This window comes from Patiria miniata, unplaced genomic scaffold (assembly GCF_015706575.1).
Source record: "Patiria miniata isolate m_02_andy unplaced genomic scaffold, ASM1570657v1 HiC_scaffold_7, whole genome shotgun sequence".
Taxonomy (NCBI): domain Eukaryota; kingdom Metazoa; phylum Echinodermata; class Asteroidea; order Valvatida; family Asterinidae; genus Patiria; species Patiria miniata.
Window position 1 is genome coordinate 32,355,242 of NW_024037074.1, and position 19,415 is coordinate 32,374,656.

Sequence of the window (19,415 nt, forward strand, 5' to 3'; positions counted from 1 at the left end):
CAGAATGATCATAAACAAAATATTCTGGATTTCGATTTTAATTCCAAAGTTCCCGAGTCATACATTTTTTACCGAGTCATATTTATCATGATTCTCACTGAGCCGGTTGTCACCCATTCATGGATTCTGCCCAATTGCAAACCAACTAGAAATTAGAATGCATGGGAGCGGATTCACAGAAATTTCCAAATATGTGTCACTTGACACATCTGTGGAAAGAACCTCTTTTTTGCTAAATCACTATTGCTAAAACAATAGAAATGTTTAATTTTGGTAAGGGCCACCTTGCTAAATCACTATTGCTAAAACAATAGATATGTTTCATTTTGGTAAGGGACACCAACAAGAATTCGTACTAACTGACTTAACTCTCCTATAGTTAGACCATTCAAAACACCTCAAAATCTGGGTGCTGGCAAATTGGAGGAAAAAAATGCAGGACCTTTTAAAATCCTCCAGAATTTATTGTTACTGCACTACCACACCTTTCAATTCCTTTCGAAAGGTATTGAAATGCAACTTACTGAATTTGCCCACAGAGTTGCTTCACCTTTCAAAACCCTTTGGTCAGACAAATTTTAAAATGTTTTGAAAGGTCTGATAATTCTCTTTGCCAACTGCACTGGACATATAATAAAAACTGCCAGTATGCGCAAGTCTGACTTGCATTATTTAATTTTTTTTTTACTTTCAAAATAAAGATATACCGCGAGATGTATGATTTTGAGCAACACAGAACCACAAAATATTTGTCATAGATACAGGTACATGTACATGATGTTTATTGATTTCAAAACAGACCCCAAAATATCAGTATTAATTTCATTCTCCCGCGGGTTTTAATTACCGGGGAGTGAATTTGACTTTGAAACTTGATAGACTGGGATCATTTCAGGATCCTGGCAATTTTTTTTTTTTTTTAATAAAGCATGGAAGGTGAGCCATGACTGCCATATGGTAAAAAACCGCTACGATTGTAATATTTCATATTCTCTCCACGCTCCGAAGAATACAAGCCCCCGCACTGCTGAGGGACCAAATAACTGTACGAGTACTGATCCGGTTGTAATTAAAAATGATGCTGAAGAGCCGACCATATGTGTATGTTTGTTGTGAGTCATCTAGAAATTTTTTTAGGAATTTTTTTTTTTCCTGGGATGAAAAATTGCAGGTACTTGTTTGTTGTCGTTGGGATTTGAAACGTAAAGTGTGCTGCATACATACATAAATTAATGTCCAGTTACATGTAAATTTTCTCACAATACGTGTACACTGGATACCCACACATACTGAAATTTGTATCCTTGTGGAGACATTTCTTTGTTCTCGTGTAGTAAAGTTTTCGAGTTTGAAAGTGTAGTTTCAAAATGCTCTTATTTTAACCAGAATTAATTTCCTTGGCTGAAATTCGGACTTAACATCCCTTTTCTAAAACTCTTCCATTTGCGACTGATCAACCCAACTTGGAAATTCCTAGTTTTTGAGTAAAATCCATATATCTATTTTGTGAAAACCTTGTGGAGACGTATTCATCTATAGAAATTGCCCTGAGGAGACGTATACAATCTTTTGTTCCCTATTGTGAGCATGTCTCCAGAGGGCACGGTGTATCAGATCAATGGAACTGCATGTTAAACAAGGGTGGATCCAGAACTAAAATTTTCGTGGGGGGGGGGGGGGGGGTTAGAGACGAAAGGTATGAGAATATTTTTTTTTTCAAAAGGGAAGGGGATTAGGTACGCGCTATTTCCTCATTGTAATAATATAAAAACTAAAAGGTATGTGTAGTTAATGGCTTGCGAGGGAGATACGCAAGGTTTTAATTTATTTCCTGAAATTTAAGACAAAATGGTGTCTTCACTCCTCAGATTAAACAACTTGTTAAGAAATTGTTGGGGGGGGGGCATGGCCCCTGTTCCCCCACCCCCTGGATCCGCCAATGCTATTAAATTGGTTCTGAGCACAGTATGGCATCCATTGTTTTTGCTGATACCGCGCTGCCACACAATTTGACGTAACAATTAAGACGACGCTGTCATTGTCATGTCCTGAAAAATTAGGTTCATCAATAAACGGTTGCTTTGGAATAACATTCATGCGAATAACAAGGGAAGTGCCAATTTCCTACAGGAGTTTATAAATCAAACACCAAAAAGGACAAGCGGTTCTTCAGTTTGGAGTTGACAAGAAGTCATTGGATCTTGTTGCCGTGCCGTGCTGAGTGCCGTGGCCTCGTGATCTGGAGCATTGAATTGGTGGTCTGCGGGTAATTCTGCAGGTTGTGGGTTCGAGTCCAGCTTGGGGTTGTGGTGGGTGTGCCCTTGGGCAAGACACACCTTGTCACTTGCTTCTCTCCACCCAGGAGTAAAATGGGTACCGGTGAGAGCAGAGACGGTTATTGTGGTTGATGTTAGCTGCTTTGCGCTGAAATGGCTGCATCGAGCTGTATATATACCCCAGGGAGCTGGGATGGTACATGTATTGGGATTGTTTCATTGGCCCAATGAGCGGGGTAGTGATGATGTACAGTGTAGTGCCTTGAGCACTAATACTGATGGATACGTGCGCTTGATAAATACGCATTAATATTATAGCATGTTGCAAATCCTAATTTGTCCGTCTCCTTCATCAGTTGGTTTTACGGTTAGTACCAGTGTTCAAGGGCGGATGCAGAACACAATTTTTGGAGGGGCCAAAACAATTGTGGGCCCCCAGAAAGTGGATCCAAAAAAATTACAGCGTGGGGTTTCGGGGCCTGCTCAAGGGCCCTGAAATTTGTTTGGGATTGTAGATGCTCTCTGGTGCGATCTGAGCACTTTCTGACCACTCTAACCATTTTTTTTTAAGGAAAAGATGGTGGTGTACGCAGTGCCTGCCTTTATTGCAACGACACTTTAAAAAAAAAATGGGTTCATTGGGGGGGGGGGGCATGGCCCCCTGGATCTGCCCTTGCCAGTGTTCCCACAAGGCAGAAAGCTGTTGAGAATTGACATATTTTGTGACATGTTTGAAAAGTAATCAAGTCTGTTTTTATTCAAAATACGGTCTTTGCGGAGGTGTGTAATGAGGTACAAAGTCTTAATTTTCATCCGTTGTGCATGACTTAATCTGTGTGGGCGGTTTGCTCTCTTGTGTAAAAAAAATTAAAATCTCAAACAAATTCTTGAAATGAAACGGGTCTTTACAAGATCAACTTTCAGAAAGTGGGTGGGTTCCCTTCCTCCCACCCTCCCCCCTTTTTTGTCCTAAATGATGTCTGGTTTAGTTTAGAGATTGTTGTTAAATGACCAGTGCGTTGGAAAGAGTGGGCAGGTTGAGTGAGACTGACACAACATTTGGCGTAATTTGTGAGAAAAGTGTTTACGCTCAATTAACGAGATATGATACCCCACTAGTAGTACAGTAGTGGGTGGCTTTTTGAGATATTTGAGTTGGAAGGTGTACATCCGCTGTTGTAGGAAAAGGGGAAATTGATTAATGAAGGAATGTAATGAATTCCTTCTGCGGTTGAAACGGAAGGTTCAAGTTTGGCTCATAATTAAACTGCTGGTTGTGTTTCTTTCTTTTTTTCGCAGATTGTGCGATGAGTCGCTGCGTACGGCAGCTTCTGAGCTCCACCTGGTGTCGGTGGCAGTCCATGACATCACTGCCGCTGCCGGCCAATCAGGGGCTGTTTTCAGTCGCCCGTCAGCGGTGCCCGACAATCCTCGGCGTTGAGCGGGCCGGTTGGAGCCGGCCGTCAGTGCGACTGTTCCACCGCGCGGGACGGCAGTGCTGCGCTGCTACATCGTCCCCAGGTACCGCTGTCCCTAATGATGATGATGATTTGGGAAAGCCGGCTATCGCCAAGACCTTGATATCGGAGGGTCCTGAGGGAGATTCAGAGTCAACAGATCACGATGGAAACAGCCTGGCCGGGTTGGATCTGGGGTAAGTTATGTTGATTTTGTTTGTGTCCACATTCCGTTCACATTCTACATTGCACCCTGCAGTAACAACAACCATCTAAAAACCAGATTGTTATTCTTGGTATGTTTCAACTCCAATTGAAACTGCTCGTTTCCATGATTAAAAAACCTGCAAATTTCTAGAGATTAAAAAAACAATTTGATAAACACGTATGATACCTTTGACGTCAAGCCCGCAATTGTTATCCTCTTGTCAGAAATAGATCTTAGGGCTGGATAGCTCAGTTGCTAGAGCGCTGGAATAAGTGTTCCTGATATCTTCTTAATTTCTTGTAAAATCTTGTCCAAAAAAACCCTCAAAAAAAGTGACGGGTTTGAAGAACAGGGAAGGATTGTAATTTCACTTGACGTACATATATTGCTCGTGAATATTTTCATTTTGCAATATGTACAATATCAATATAAATTCATATGAATATAAATTCATTCATATAATGAATATCAATTCATTGACCACAATGTTCCACTAGCAGATCTATTAAAGTTGTTGTAACGCTGATCTAGCTCTTAACAGAAATAGAAGTACATGTAGTTTACCTTAACAATAAAATGTGACATTGAACCAACAGCTTAAAGGTAGATTGGACCATTTGTCATTTATGCATTTTTTTTTTTCGTTTGAAGCAACAAAAGTAAACTCAAAAGCTAAAGACGGGTGCTTAACAACTAACCCAATGAACTTTTAGCTCTGTGAATCCTGTATATTTTGAGAAAACACGATATTCTGGATGGCTTTTCCAATTTGAAAGTTGCCGAGTCATTTTGAATTGCGCCCTCTCGTGACACAATCCCGAAATCAGCATTCGGGACATGATTCTCATTCAGCCATTGTAGCTTCTGGTACATGATGTCACACACTGAACCGACGAATAATAGCAGCCGCGCGTGCGTGTGCCTCCTGTCAACGCTTGCACCAATTCATGGATTTGTCCAATTGCAAACCAACTACAGTCAGAAATTTTTTTAAATGTGTCACTTGACACATCTTTGGAAATGGCCTTCTTTTATTGTTTTCTTCAAAATGACAGCATGCCAGAACGAATAATTTCAATGGGCGTTTAGTGTCATTACTATCTTTAACCCTAATTATGCCCAACCAGCCAAACTCAAATGCCAGGGTTTGTTGGAATCTGTTAGGATGAGTACTGCACTAGTAAACTGACTGTGCTTTTAATATGTCACAGGCATACCGCAAATAAACAGAGTCCAACCGTTTACGATGCACAGTTTACCATATGGTGTTGGGATTTGTAGGGATGAGGAAGGTTCCTACTGGTACATTACTAAATCACCCTCTAGAGGGAGTTAGGGTTAAACCAAGTAAGTACCGGTATTTTAACAATAATTTGGTCGGTTACTTTTTGGATAGCTGCAAATGGTCCACTCTACCTTTTAACAGTTTCCGACTATTGAAATTTTGTTCCCCAATTAATTTTGGTGAATCGATTTTGATTTTAAAAAAAGGGGGGAGGGGTAGTCGCAATCATATCTCTTACAATTTTCTGATCACCATTCTTTATTGAATATTTTAATCCCTACCACTTTCCTATCAGCAGTCCGTGCAAGCTTTCATTTCAATCTACACAGGCAGCTAACATGCTTCCTAGAATTTAGGCCCTAAAAAATGTGATTTTACGGTAGCCCACCCCCTAGGTGCTTTTTGCTAGCAACCACCCTCAATCCTCTAAAATCCTGGCACTTTGTATGTTCAAATAATGGATACCCACTGCCTCAATCCTCCAAATTCCTCGCACTTTGTCTGTTCAAATGAGGGATACCCACTGCCTCAATCCTCCAAAATCCTCATCTTCAGACACCATTCATCCTCAATCATCAAATATCAAGCGATACTGAATGTCATACGTGCCCTCAATCCTCCACAATCCTCCAAAATTTTATGTTGCATCATCCTCAATCCTCCAACATCCTCCCAAACAGCCCCAGAACTGCCTGAGGACTTTGGAGGTTTACGTAGCGATGGTTAAATATTATCCAGCAAAAAAACATGTAGGTAGGAAAATATGTGTAAGTATTTTTTGTAACTTTTTGAATGTCTGTCTCTCGGTCATTTACACTTCCTTTGTTTGCTTTAGGATACCTTTAACAAATTATGTGTAATTAACCTGTTTTGTTTTAATTGTTTAATGAACAAATATTAAACACAGGAAAAAAAATACTTGCATGTACCGATAGGGAAGGCTTATATTTTCAAAATATATTTGATTTTAAATTATTCGCCAAATGTGGCAATAACAAAATTGAGGTCAGCTCTTTGTTCGCAAAAAAAATCCAGGTACCGGTACATGTACATGTAGGTCGGGTTACCGTAAACACACTATTATTTTTCCTAGACCTTACGCAACTTTTTTTTTAATTCGTGACCCACATTTATTTCATAAATCCCACCCCCTTCAAAACAACCCGGCAAAGATGTGGGCGTGTTTAGGTTTTAGTCATCAGAGTGTGCGTAGGGGGTGGGCGGGTGGGAGGCAACCCTCCCCCTTCCCTCCGTCTAAATCAGCTGTGAAAAGAAAGGGAAGATGGCACTCCCGTGACAGGCGAGGGAGCCCTTCCTATTTACCCCGCTGCAGCTCATTAGGCCGCTTCCGTTGGATGAGCGTCTCATCTCCTGTTATGCTGGAAATCACCTGCCCCCTGGCCCGAGCTGCTCCTGAGATGGGGGTACTCCCAACCTAGTTTAGTGTCCAAGGTCAACCACAAGACCCCCATAAATCCGGGGGCAAAATTAGGAAGATTGTCCGTGGCCTACTGAAGCAATTGTTTGCCCATCTTGTTATCAAATTAGTTTAATTAAATTTGAAACCTGCAGGCAATTTAGCTGCCTCTCACAAAATTCAAGAGATAATTGATGTGATTTTCTGGAATACTCTTTAAAGGTACAGTCTTCATTTGAAACAATAAAATTGTTGCATAACAAACACATGTTGAAGTTTAACATGTACTGCACATGAACATGTGGTACATTTTTTTTATGTAGCGTACATTCAATGGATAAGTACTATACATTTTTTTTTTAAAAACCAGAAATAATATGCACACTGTTTTGGGTTGTACTGATTCCGTTGTTGAAGCACGGAAAACAGTGTGCCCACAGGCACACTTTTTTAAAACCACTTTGAGTGATTGTTTTCTTGTGAACGACACCATTTTAGGTGGAATAATTTCATAGGGTATTTAATATTTACCAGCCCTGTTTTCAGTTTAAGCAAGGTTTTTCTCGTTCAATCGGGAGGTACGTTTCATGTAAATGTTCCTGGAATATTTGTACTTTTTGGATCAGAAATGAAGTTTTCAAACCATACTAAATAGATTTTCCCCAAGCTTGTTTCGAATCTTTTGATAAATAGTGTGCTGATGTCCCTAGGCAGGATGTTTTGCTCTATTTTCAGGGCTTCTCCCGCCAAAAGCCACTATGAATTCTCATTGTTGTTGTGCAGCGTAACAAACATGCACACTTGCCCTGCGCTAGATTATAAACACTACCAGCATCTTTCATAGAATAGAATGCAAACAGCTGAATGAATTAGCCGAATCAATCAACCGTTAAATGTTATGCTCCAAAAATTGCATACATGTAGGCCCCTATAATATATGTACATGTACAAATGTACGTGTATACTGTTGGGGGGGGGGCCTTACGTGACGATGTTCCAACAGGCAGCTTTGCTTTTTGCAGATTGTGTTCACAGATGCAGCTTTTTCGAGTACCCGGCACTAAGCAACTGCATACAACGCCATTCACAATTACTTCCTCCTGGTATTGACAAAACTGGCACGTCACATGACATCAATTGGGTCAAGTGTATTTACAGGTTGAAATAGCTCCGTCGGTTTGAAAACATGGTCAGTTGTAGTTGTTCGGCATATTGCAGAAAGTCCCACTTGTACATCTTCACAGAGATGTGTGTAATTCACTGCAAGGTCTTGCTCTTCGGAAACCAATAACTCGGGAATCATACTAAAGCACGAATGGAACAGTTAACTTCACTGAAATTGCATAAAGGGTTCAACCACACGGAAGATTACAGAGAGCAAGCATGGTAGGTTACATGAAACTTGGTACATGTAGAGTGTAGATGTAATGTTGCACTTTCCTGACTAACTGAACTTACATGTACATGTAGTGATGGTGATTGTGGATTGTTCTTGCTCATGACATATTGTAATTAAAGGGAATGTACGTCATTGGCTTTTGCTTTAATTTTTAGAAATGAACTATTTGAGGGGTTAGTATAATAGATGAAATATTGTTACACTGACATGTTTGAAGTTTTGTGTTCGAAAATACTGGAAAAAAACAATAAAAACAAAACGTTCAAGTAGTCTGGTTCCCTGACTCCACTAAAGATGAAATGGATGAATTTATAGATGCTGGAAAATTGTAAGGTAAGGGAACCAGTCTAGATGGCCTGCACCCGTTCAATAACAAACAAAATGTGGACTGAAAAAAAATAGTAAATTTGGGGAAGTAGTTGAAAAATAGTTAGGTTTTTCCAACGGTGGTCGGCCAACCTCCGTTGGAAATTTATACAAAAATACCACTTTTCTTAGAAATGACAGCACATGAGGTGCCATGATTTTACAGGATGATTTAGACCAGTCATTCACTAACAGTAAGGTATTTCATAATAATTTGCTAGTTTTGTTTCTTGATGTTTGCAAATGTTGTATATATACCCTTTAAGCATTTACTCATCTTCACCATTCTAGAGATGAAGTCAGACGGTTTATAGTACATCATTTGTTGTTGCTTTGAAAGCATATACATGTATATCGGTTTTTCCATCTGCTAATTATTGATGTTCATGAACATGAGTGCACATTATAATTGCCAACTTTTTGGTCAAATTGGGTTCATATGTAAAGTACATTACAATGTACATGTATGTACGGTGTAGGTTCAAATAAAGTACGGTACATGTTAGTACAGCAGATAGGTGATGGGATTTACAAGCTTGTCATTTGGCACACAGTCAGAGTATGTCATGAGAAAGATATTTGGCTATAGGGCCATCACACATTTGTCCTTTAACAAAATATAGTTAGAAGAACAAGCAATGGCAGCAATTTCAAAAATTGTGGAAATTGCTTGTTATTCTATCTCTATTTTTCAAAGGAAAAATCTGCGATGGCCCTATAGCAAAATATCTTTCTTCATGTACTCTGAGTGCCAAATGCCATGCTTGTATCATCAAAGGCACAATTCCCCCAAATATTTCCCCTATCTGCCCCACTATGTACAATGTACGCATGTATTGTACATTGACTGTAAGCAATTTAAAGGGAAAATACAACATTTGCAAACATCAAAAAATAAAACTACCAAATCATTTTGAAATACCTTGCTGGACTGTTAGTGAATGACAGTGTAAAGCATCCTGTAAAATCATGGCACCTGGTATACTGTCATTTTCAAGAAAAGTTGTATTTTTGTATAAATTTCCAACGCTGATCGGCCGATCAGCGTTGGAAAAAACTGGCTTTTTTTCAAATACTGGCCCCAATTGACCATCGCACTTGTTTGAAATCGATTACAAACCTATGAACCTGTACAAGCCAGCTAGACTGGTTCCCTGACCTTACAATTCCCCAATGTATGTTAAAGGCTCTGTTTCTTCTTATATGGAGTCAGGGAACCAGACTACAGGAAAATGATCGTTTTTCTTGGTTTTTATAGCATTTTCAAACACAAAACCTCAAAAAAGTCAGTGTAACTATATTTGCTATATATTTCCAACCCCCCAATTCCATCCATTTATGAAAATTACAGCAAAAGCAAATGATGTATATTCCCTTTAAGAAACGATGATTACTTGAAACCAGAATGAAAACAAAGTGCCCTCTCCCAAATCTTTACTTTGGAAAATAATAACCCAGATTATTCCACGATGAACTGTTTTTGGCCAAGATTTAGCCAGCAATCTTGATGAATAACAGATTAGAAGGGCACTAGCTTTGGAGGTATTTTTAGACTTTTTTTTTAAGACCCGGCCTCACCCACATCTATGTAATGCATGGCCAGCGAGGCCCATACCATACAAGCTGGCCAGGCCCAACCTCTGGCATGCCAGAGAGCTAGAGAAGGAAAAAAAGAAAAGAATGAAAACATGGCTGTATTCCCATCAGGCTCTGGTTTCTTTGACCTCAGTGACCTCAAGAGAAAGTTTGCTATGCCAACTTAAAGGGGCAGTCAGGAGCCTTGATAAAAAAATCCCTGATGCCTTTGTGGCCACATCGGAATCCCTTGGCAATGGCTTGCCTAACACACGTGTCTGATACATGTAAGAAGTAGACTGAGCCGAATGCATCAAATGACCAGATTGCCGTTTTGTTTAAGGTGGAACCACGTCCTCGCGTATCTTCTCAAAGACAAAGCTGCATGCATTTTGGCAACTCTTTTGGTCTAACTCTAAGGAGCCCGGAGTGCGTACTATCTGAGCGCAAGCCTGGTTGTGGCTTATTTTTTGTTTATGATACATACCGGTATAGAGTACCGAAGTGAATGTATACATCAAAAGACATTAGTGGGTGATTCAGACCGCCAACACGCGTGCGTACTCCATTCATTTGCACTACACTTTCTGGTTCTAAATGACGTCACACTTCGGTACTCTGTTTATGTATAAACCAGAAGAGACAGTATCCATAACTGGTCCCAGTTTCTGCAAACAGAACTTACTTGTTTTGAACAAATGTATAATGCTTAGCTTTCTCAATTGAACTACAGTCGAACACCTTTATAACAAGGTCCTTGGGTCCTTACAAATTACCTTGATAACAGGTACGCCGGTACCTTATATTGTGAGGAAAAACAAAGACTTGGGGCCTAACATTTTCCTTGTTATAAGGATGTTGTATTAACAGTGCTCATCTTATCAGGGTTCGAATGTATGTACATGTTTGTGAAATAATGGAGTTACTTGTATGCACTTGTGTTTTGTTTCTTTTTGATTTGCTTGAATTGATAACTAGGAAGTTTGATTGGCTTTGGTTTATTTCGTAGTTTTGGTCAATGGCTTTTTTATTCAGTGAAATCCTATGAAGTAACATGTGCTTGTTGGTCTGTTTGTTTGTCTGATTATTGATCTGTTTGTCCCCCTTGGTATGCTATTTTGCTCTCATGTACCTGCTCTGTTTTGAAGCTTATCTAAATACTCCATAACACTGGAAATACATCTACAGCCTCTAGAGTTACTACAACTGAATATCTTTGACCAAAAAGAAAAAGGTACCATTTCAATCAAATCTGATGGCTATTTCAGTTTCAGGAGCATGCACTAAATTTCTTTTATACATGTATTCAGAGTGCGGATTTGCACTTTAGGCACCAAACAGAAATAACCCAACCGTCGCCCCTGGTTCGCAGGGTCCCGAGAGAGTGTGAAAGGCCCCTTTTGTGAATGTGTGGTCCCCAGCGCTTACATTCTGGAGCTTGCGCTTTATTTGTAACTGGACGCAGCGTGAAATCCCATTAGCTGGAGGCACCTTGACTGCCCCCTACCTTGACCTTTGGGGTGCTCAGGTTGTCAGTGTTGCTACCTTAAAGGGGCACCTGTTAGAGAAAGTGCTCAATTGGACTCGAAAATGCTTTCACCACGAAATGAAATTGTTGGAAAGATCATTAAAAATTTAGAGTACATAATAATAATCATTTGGGGGGCTAAGCATCTGTACTCGCAGCTGAGAAGCTGAATTGTGAAGGATGCAGCTACAGCGGGGTCGAGCTGAAGGCATGCAAAGGTGTCTTAGGCAGCCACTGTACCGATACCACCCATGTCTGACCACAGAGCACAGTCTGATCGAAAGTTGATTTTTACAGAGGAAGGAAAAATGGAGAGCCCAGAAAAACCCTTGTGGCGTAGGAAATAATCAACGCTCAACTCTATACTCACATAATTATGGTCTGAGCCGGGAATCGAACCCGGGCCACAGTGGTGAGAGGCGAGCACTTTACGTACTATCCCACACAAACGTTGACACAGCCACACATGTGTAAAATGTAACATGGAAATTTAAGATATTATGATTCTCAAAAATCGAGTTGTTGGGGCGCTACCGGTAGTCACACATGCTTCGTTTCAAAATAGTCTTCAACAGCGTGTGTGCTAGGATCGTTATGTGTATAATTCTGAAGTAAGTGTGGAACCCGATATCTCCCAGTGAGGCTCACAGTGAATTAACTAAATTTTGTGCGGCGCCAGTCTTTTGTTGACAGTCTGGCTCAAACTTCAATGCTTGAAATACGTATTAACAAGACCAAAAACCGCTGCCATGTCTGATGTAAACAAACAGGGTGTCCCAACGTTTTCTCCAATAATGTAAGAATTTCCTGTGACCTACATGTACATCTGTAGACCTTTGCAATAAGGTATGTGATCAATCTAAAAACAACAATTTTTTGTTAGCGAAATCTGGCTGATCATGAACATGCACCTTCAAAAAAATTAAGCACCCTCACCCCAACAAACTCCTCAGTTGTATTTTTTTACACAAGAGCAATGGGCTGGTTTGGGAATGGTTCTCATGTTGGAATGGTTCTCATGTTTTTGTCAGTCTTTGGATTTAACTCATGACAACACGTGGCATCAACTTTCAGTGAGCATGACAAGTGTACATTATTCTTGTTGTCTACTGTACATTCATAAAATTTGCTTGTGATACGTTTTTCCCATTACCCCTATGAGCTGAGCCCTACTGGTACCTCTTTTTCATTTCCCTAGTAAGATACTGTAATAGCTAACGCTAAAACCATTTTGACCATGTGTATGCCAGATGAATAGGTTATTCAGGATGATGTAGTATTTCTGATAAATTGGGTTTGATAATTTGCAAACTGTTTTTCAGCTGTTTGGGTTTTAATCACGGAGCAAGGTTTAATAATCCAACTCCTTTTTAGTCTGTTGTAAATAAGTAGCATAGCTGCCTTTAAAAACAAAATCTTAATTATTTTAAAATTAATTTCCACATGGCCAGCCAATTGTCTTCCAACTGACTGAGTCACTGAATGACTGACTGACTCCCCCACTGATGAAATGACTGACTGAGTCATTGACTGAGATGGAAGGAAGCCTGGCATTAATGACAAGAGTCTGACACCTTCTTGCACAACTTCATTCCTGAGCCAACAAGCAAGCCGCCTGGATGCCAGCTCCCTCACCGAGCCTGGGTCCGGCTGAGCCGGCAGCATACTAGATGGAGGAAGACCCACTTCTTTCTTCATCAGATCAGAATCGAGGACTCCTACAGCTGTCCTTGGGGCTCCCCTCAGACTGTCGATCATCACTTTTGACATCAACTGGTCATTGGGGAGTAAAAAGAAATCAACAAATCAGTGCTCTTCATCCATTTGAACATGACCATGAATCGACCGATCTGTACGGTCAACCGGTCAGCACCTAGTGCTATCCAATGAACGTGTACATATACAGTACGTTACGTAACCTGACTAATGGTTTTCTGAATAGCTCTTTTGTTTTCACCAGTGCGTATGCGCTCATATTTTGCATATCAAAGTGACACCCTATTGCAATGCAAGATTCTCAAGATGTTCTTTGCGTGCAGTTTGTGGACCGAGTCAGGTTCGTGGATGGCCCTATGGGACCAGAAACATGCATGCTGCTGCGGGCAGTACAAAGGCTGTACCATCTATTGTGCATAATCCCGATAATAAGAACATCTTACTCCAAGACGAGGTAGCATACCCTAAAAATTATCCAGGGAGGTAGGTAGGAAAATAATTGTATTTTGTAAATGTAAACCTTCTACAGTCCCAAAACATCTACTCTGTATAGTACATGTACTTTAAATGAATTAATTAATCAAATGAGTGAATACAGAGTAGATGTTTTGGGATTGCAGAAGGTTTGTGGATCTTGACATGTACGTGCATGATAATTCACTTCAGCTGAACAAACTGGGCATCCATGTATTTCACTGTCGTGTGTACTTCTGCACTGCCCCTTTAATTGGCCTGAGGCTGTGGGCTTAATGGCACTTTGAGCACAGTCCATCAACAAAGTCATGTGAGGAGAAGGTAATATGCAGGGCTATTTATAAAGAGAGCTGGGAATCATGTGACAACAAGAGAATGCATGGCCAAGTTTGCTGTTTGTGATGGTGCCAGTATTACTACACATGCACTGTACGTGTTTGTACAGCATACAATGTAAATATGCTGGTACATGTACATGAACATGTACGAAGGGAGGGCTATGTCGAATCGGAAGAAAAATATGTTTCCAAATAATAGCAAGAGCAGTTCTCTTATTTTACAATTGCGAAATGTTCCACAATACATTACAAGTAATCTACATGTGTGCAGTAAAAAATCGCCCACATGATTCTTGTAGAGCTTATGGAACCTTTCCAGTGGATAATAATAATAACAAGCATTTATAGAGCACTCTTACACATAAGGTATCACAGTGCTTAACAGCAAAGAAGTTACAGAAACAAAGACTCATAATTAGTGAAAGCAGTTAACGATTGAACAGAAAAGTCTTGAGACTTGAAGTGTTTACACTCTGCGGATGTCCCTCCGAAGACTGTTTCAAAGACGTGGGGCATGTGCATAAAACCCACATTCAACTATCCAAGAATGCACTAGTGAACCTACATTACTTGTACATGTAGTAATTATCATTCAAACTGTAGTATAAATTGAATTGGCCAAAATTATCAGTAAAGATGTCCGTCTCTTCGTAAAAACAGAAATTCCAATTGACCTACGGTACATGCACATTCACTTATTTTCTTCTGTGTTTCGCCATACATGTAGGGAGGGGGCATGTATGTTTATGAATGCAGTTTTTGTTGATTGCCAAATTAAATTGTAATGAACACTGTAATATTAGCAATATACACAAAACACAGTATAAACTGATATAAAAACCCATCCTGCATACATGTATTACAACAGTTTAACCTCAAAACTATGTTGTTTTTCCTTCTGAATAAAAAAAAATCCATCGACTTTTTGTGAAAAGACCAATGCCCTACTAAACATTGCATTTTTCCAAACTTTTACAGTTCACTGATGTGCTCGATAATTGATAGTCATGATGAGGAAGTGGAACGCCATGAACTTTCTGTTTTGATACCAAAAATAGCAACTGCAGTTGTTTATTTACATTTAGATTGTCGTACCGGTATATTGATATTTCTATAAAGCAACGTTTAAGTGATATTTATAGGCACAATTTACGCACACTGTTAGTAGTTTCTATCACTTGCCCAAAAAAAAACAATAGGAATTGACGTCAAGTACAAAGTACAAGTACTTACCGGTATACACGTACAAATTTACAAGCAAGCACAACATCTGAATTCTTAGCCTTACATCTTATAATTGTGGAATGATGTACAAGGTATATTTTCAAAAGTCAAAATATATTCTCACCTGTATTGTAATTTTTAATTACTTGGTATTCATCCAAGTTTACTGAATTTTTTTTTTAAAAGTCAACTTTTGAAAACAAATAATGTTTTGTGGCTGAAGCCATCAGGCATGAAATTTAAAAAATTGGTTGAGAGAATGTTGATGCAAGAGAGACAATCACAACTGTTCTTAGCACAAAAGTACAGTGTTTAACCCTTGGAACTCACAGTTAGACCTTTTAAACGTATCATCTGTCTACTGTGTAAGCATAATTGGGTCCCATTGAACACTTTACAAATATTTTTACAAAATACGAAAGTCTCAATAGTTTTCATCTTGAATGGGTAGTTACACAAAATACATGTGTAGTCCCAGTGGTTACATCAAGCGCTTCATTGCGCCCCTAACATGTGTGTTAAAGTTTAAAATTTTGAGTGACCTTTCGGATATGGCGCAGTTTCGTACTGCAACAGTTTGAACATTTTATGGGATACTTTGATCTCATTATTTTGCATTATGCAAAAAATGAACCCAGTTGGCATTTTGCCAATTTATGCAAGTCGAAATCCAGTGTAGCTAATAATAGGTAGTGCACATATCGCATAAATCGTAATTGTATGAAACGGGCCAGTTTATAAGTGTCAGGGCCAGCAATTTATAGCAGGCAATGTTCCACTAACCTGTTCAATCTTTTGTGTCCATTGGTGCTGGGAAAAAGAATACATTTTCAACTGTTAAAGCGCAGCTCGCTAAATCTGTCCTGCAAAGAACCCCTACCTTACCTAAGTTGTGCTGGCTGTGTCATTGGGAAAACATTTACGTACATACATGTACAGGGTGAGTAAAAAAAACAAAACCTAAATGTCGGGACCATTATTTTAGTGAGGTTCTGCATGTAGCACTTTCAAAATCTAGGATATGAAAGCCCAATTCATAAGCTTTCATTTAAGTAAAAGAATCATTCAAATCACTCATCTACTTTGTAAGTTACGGAGTTTTAAACACAACCATCGTTTTAAAGTTCTGTCCACGGATCACAAAAAAGGTGTGCGCTCTTTCAGCAAAACGAAAAGAATTCAAATACATCCTACATTGTATGTGATTTGTTTTCGTTTTGCTGAAAGAATACTTACCGTTTTGTGATCTGTGGACAGAACTTTATAACGATGGTTGTGTTTAAAAGTCCGTAACTTGAAAAGTACATGCGTGATTTGAATGATTCTTGTACTAAAAGAAAGCTTATGAATTGAGCTTTCATATCCTACATTTTAGAAGTGCTACATGCAGAACTTCACAAAAATAATGGTCCCGACATTTGGGTTTCATTTGTTTTACCCCCTGTACATTTGAAGTCCCCGTGGTTACATCGAGCGTTTCATTGCGCCCCCAAACATGTGTGTTAAAGTTTAAAATTTTGAGTGACCTTTCGGATGTGGCGCAGTTTCGTACTGCAACAGTTCGAACATTTTATGGGATACTTTGATCTCTGCGCATTATGTAAAATATGAACCAAGTTGGCATTTTGCCAATTTATGCAAGTCGAAACCCAGTTTTAGCTAATAGGCTTAAAGGTAGTGCACATATACCATTTGCATAAATCATATTTGTATGAAACGAGCCAATGTATAAGTGTCGGGGCAAGTAATTTATAGCAGGCAATGTTCCACTGACCCGTTCTGTGTTCAATCGTTTGTGTCCATGGTGCTGGGAAAAATAAACTGTTTGTTTTTCAACCATTAAATCGCGCTCGCTAAACCTGTCCTGCGAAGAACCCTTAAGTTGTGCCAGTGTCGTTGGGAAAACATAATTACACTATACCTAGCGTAACCGAGCAAACGCACGAAGTCAATTATGTCAATTGCTTGCTTGCTCACACCAATTAATGAATACAAGTGCAAATGTAGTACCTGAAAAAAAGTTGTTTTTTCAACCTTGGTTCAATCCTAACTATCATTTTGAAATGATGGTAATTTCTCTTTTCTTGGAAATAACAGCCCACCAGGTACAAGGATTTCACATGATGCTTAAAACCGTTATTCACTCACAATCAAAAAGACTATTTCATAATATTTTGGCAGTTTGGTTTTCGATGTTTGCAAATATGTACATGTTCCTTTAATGCCTTGGCTGATTCTTTAGGGAGGAAGGAAGGAAGAAGAATAGCAATTCAGTAATAACTGGAACAGGATATAAAACATTTGTGTTTTTTTTGGTTGCTTCAATGCCAGAGAATGTTTTCACCAAGTCTTCTACATTGGTCTAAAAATAAAATAAACTTCATTTGTGTGCATATGTACAAAATCAAAAGTTTGTTGACCGAGTCTCGTTTTCTCAATTGAAGTCAAGTTCCGAGTCAACTTTTGTAAGCTTTTCTCCAGTCAGCAATATTTATTGCCGAAAGTCGTTGCAAATCCATCAAGTCATGTGTAGCTTTTCTGGAATGTGTTCGAGTCAAAAGTACCAGTATTTAAAATAAGAAATTGGACAAGTTGTATAATTTGAGACAATTGGTTTGCTGGTCCCAGAAGGCCAGCCTAAAGTCATCTTTGTACTTGACTGAATGACTGACCACTGACTGTCACTTGTAAGCCGGGCAGTGCTATCGTACAGGATTACCCTGTAACACTAATGAACGGGCTGAATCTGGCCCATTGTCTACACAACATGGAAATAAAGGCTTACCTTTACAATGACCAGCAATTCTGCTTTAATTGAAATAGAATATTGTGTGCTCTGGGAGGAGCTTTAATCATTAAGCCAGTTTTTCATTTGTCATGTTTGTTGACGTAAGGGCTGTACCGAATGTTCGAATATCAACTGAATATTCGAATAGCTTTTTGCCTCTTTGAATATTCAAAAACAACAAAATTACGCGCACATGTACTTTAAGACTGTGATGTTTACTTTATCATAAAGTTGCGGCATTTTATTGTCAGGTGCCACTTCTTTTGTCGGCGGTAACTTTTTTGTCGACGGCGATTCGTTGTTTTCTATCCTTTTAGCAGGTTAAAGCCCTTGACAGTTATATATTAAATAGTTACTACAAAACACTCCACATCCATCACTACATGCAAGTCTGCATGCAACTTTTCACTGCTGCGGCGCGCAGTTGCAGCTGGCAGTTTGGAATGTCCAAATATTCGGTCGAACACAGCTTCGAGTAATCAAATACTAAAGTATTCGAAAATGGACAACCCTATTTTCTAGCTGTGTTAAAAATAATGAAATGGAGTTTATTTTTGTGGGAGAAATTTGCTTTTCAACTGTTATTTCATATTTAGATATTTACTTAGAATGTCTCAGTTCAAAAATCACATCCAGGGCATGCATTCCTGTATTCTACTACCTTTGAACAAGTAAACAAGCCGCAAGGCGATGTATTTACAAGTACTACACACCGTCCTTTTAAAATGCTGGGCCTACATGTACTACGTGTATATACTGGTATATGCAGAGGGCAAAGGTCGGGCCGCCAAGATTGCTTGAGCAGGAGGGACAGCTTCTTGGAATATTTTGCGTTCTCCCCAAGGATAGGTAGGAGGACCAAAGGTTGTGGGAATGAAGTTTATAAAAAAGGGATGACTGTATTTTGCAGAGGAGTTTACACTGTTTGTGTGTATGTAGGCTACTTTCACGTGTATGTAAATTGATAACAGAGAAAAGATGTGTTCTTGTCAGATGTCGGCATGGTGTTTTGGTTGAAGGAGAAGGATCGTGAGTGCCTCCCTTGACAGTCTCTTGCATCAAGTGTCGTCACCCCAACTTGTTTATCCGTTCGTATTCATCCATGTGTAGACAGACAAAAGAATAGCACTCTGCACTAATGTTAAAAATAGAAGCAAGTAGATCTCAGACAAGCATGCTGTACGAACTTCTCGTGTGAAGATTGCGCGCACGCTTGCAACACCGTTTCTACGCGAATGTATGCGGTCAGGTGTGCATGCATGTGTACGTGTTCATCTTTTCAAACCGTGGACGAAATATACCAGAGAACAAAAGAGAACAATATCATCCACGATTCCCAGCATACATCCGCGATTGGGGTCGGA

The 19,415-nt window shown here is 39.4% G+C and overlaps 1 protein-coding gene across 1 annotated transcript in view; it reads left to right on the forward strand.

Annotated features, from left to right (window-relative positions):
- LOC119745562 (28S ribosomal protein S11, mitochondrial-like) overlaps positions 1-19,415 on the forward strand; it is a 53,595-nt gene that overhangs the window by 14,022 nt on the left and 20,158 nt on the right. The window contains exon 2 of the mRNA XM_038222007.1: positions 3,576-3,930. Within this exon, the coding sequence (XP_038077935.1) occupies positions 3,584-3,930 (347 nt within the window). The 5' untranslated portion in view covers positions 3,576-3,583. The remainder of the gene's footprint in view (positions 1-3,575; positions 3,931-19,415) is intronic.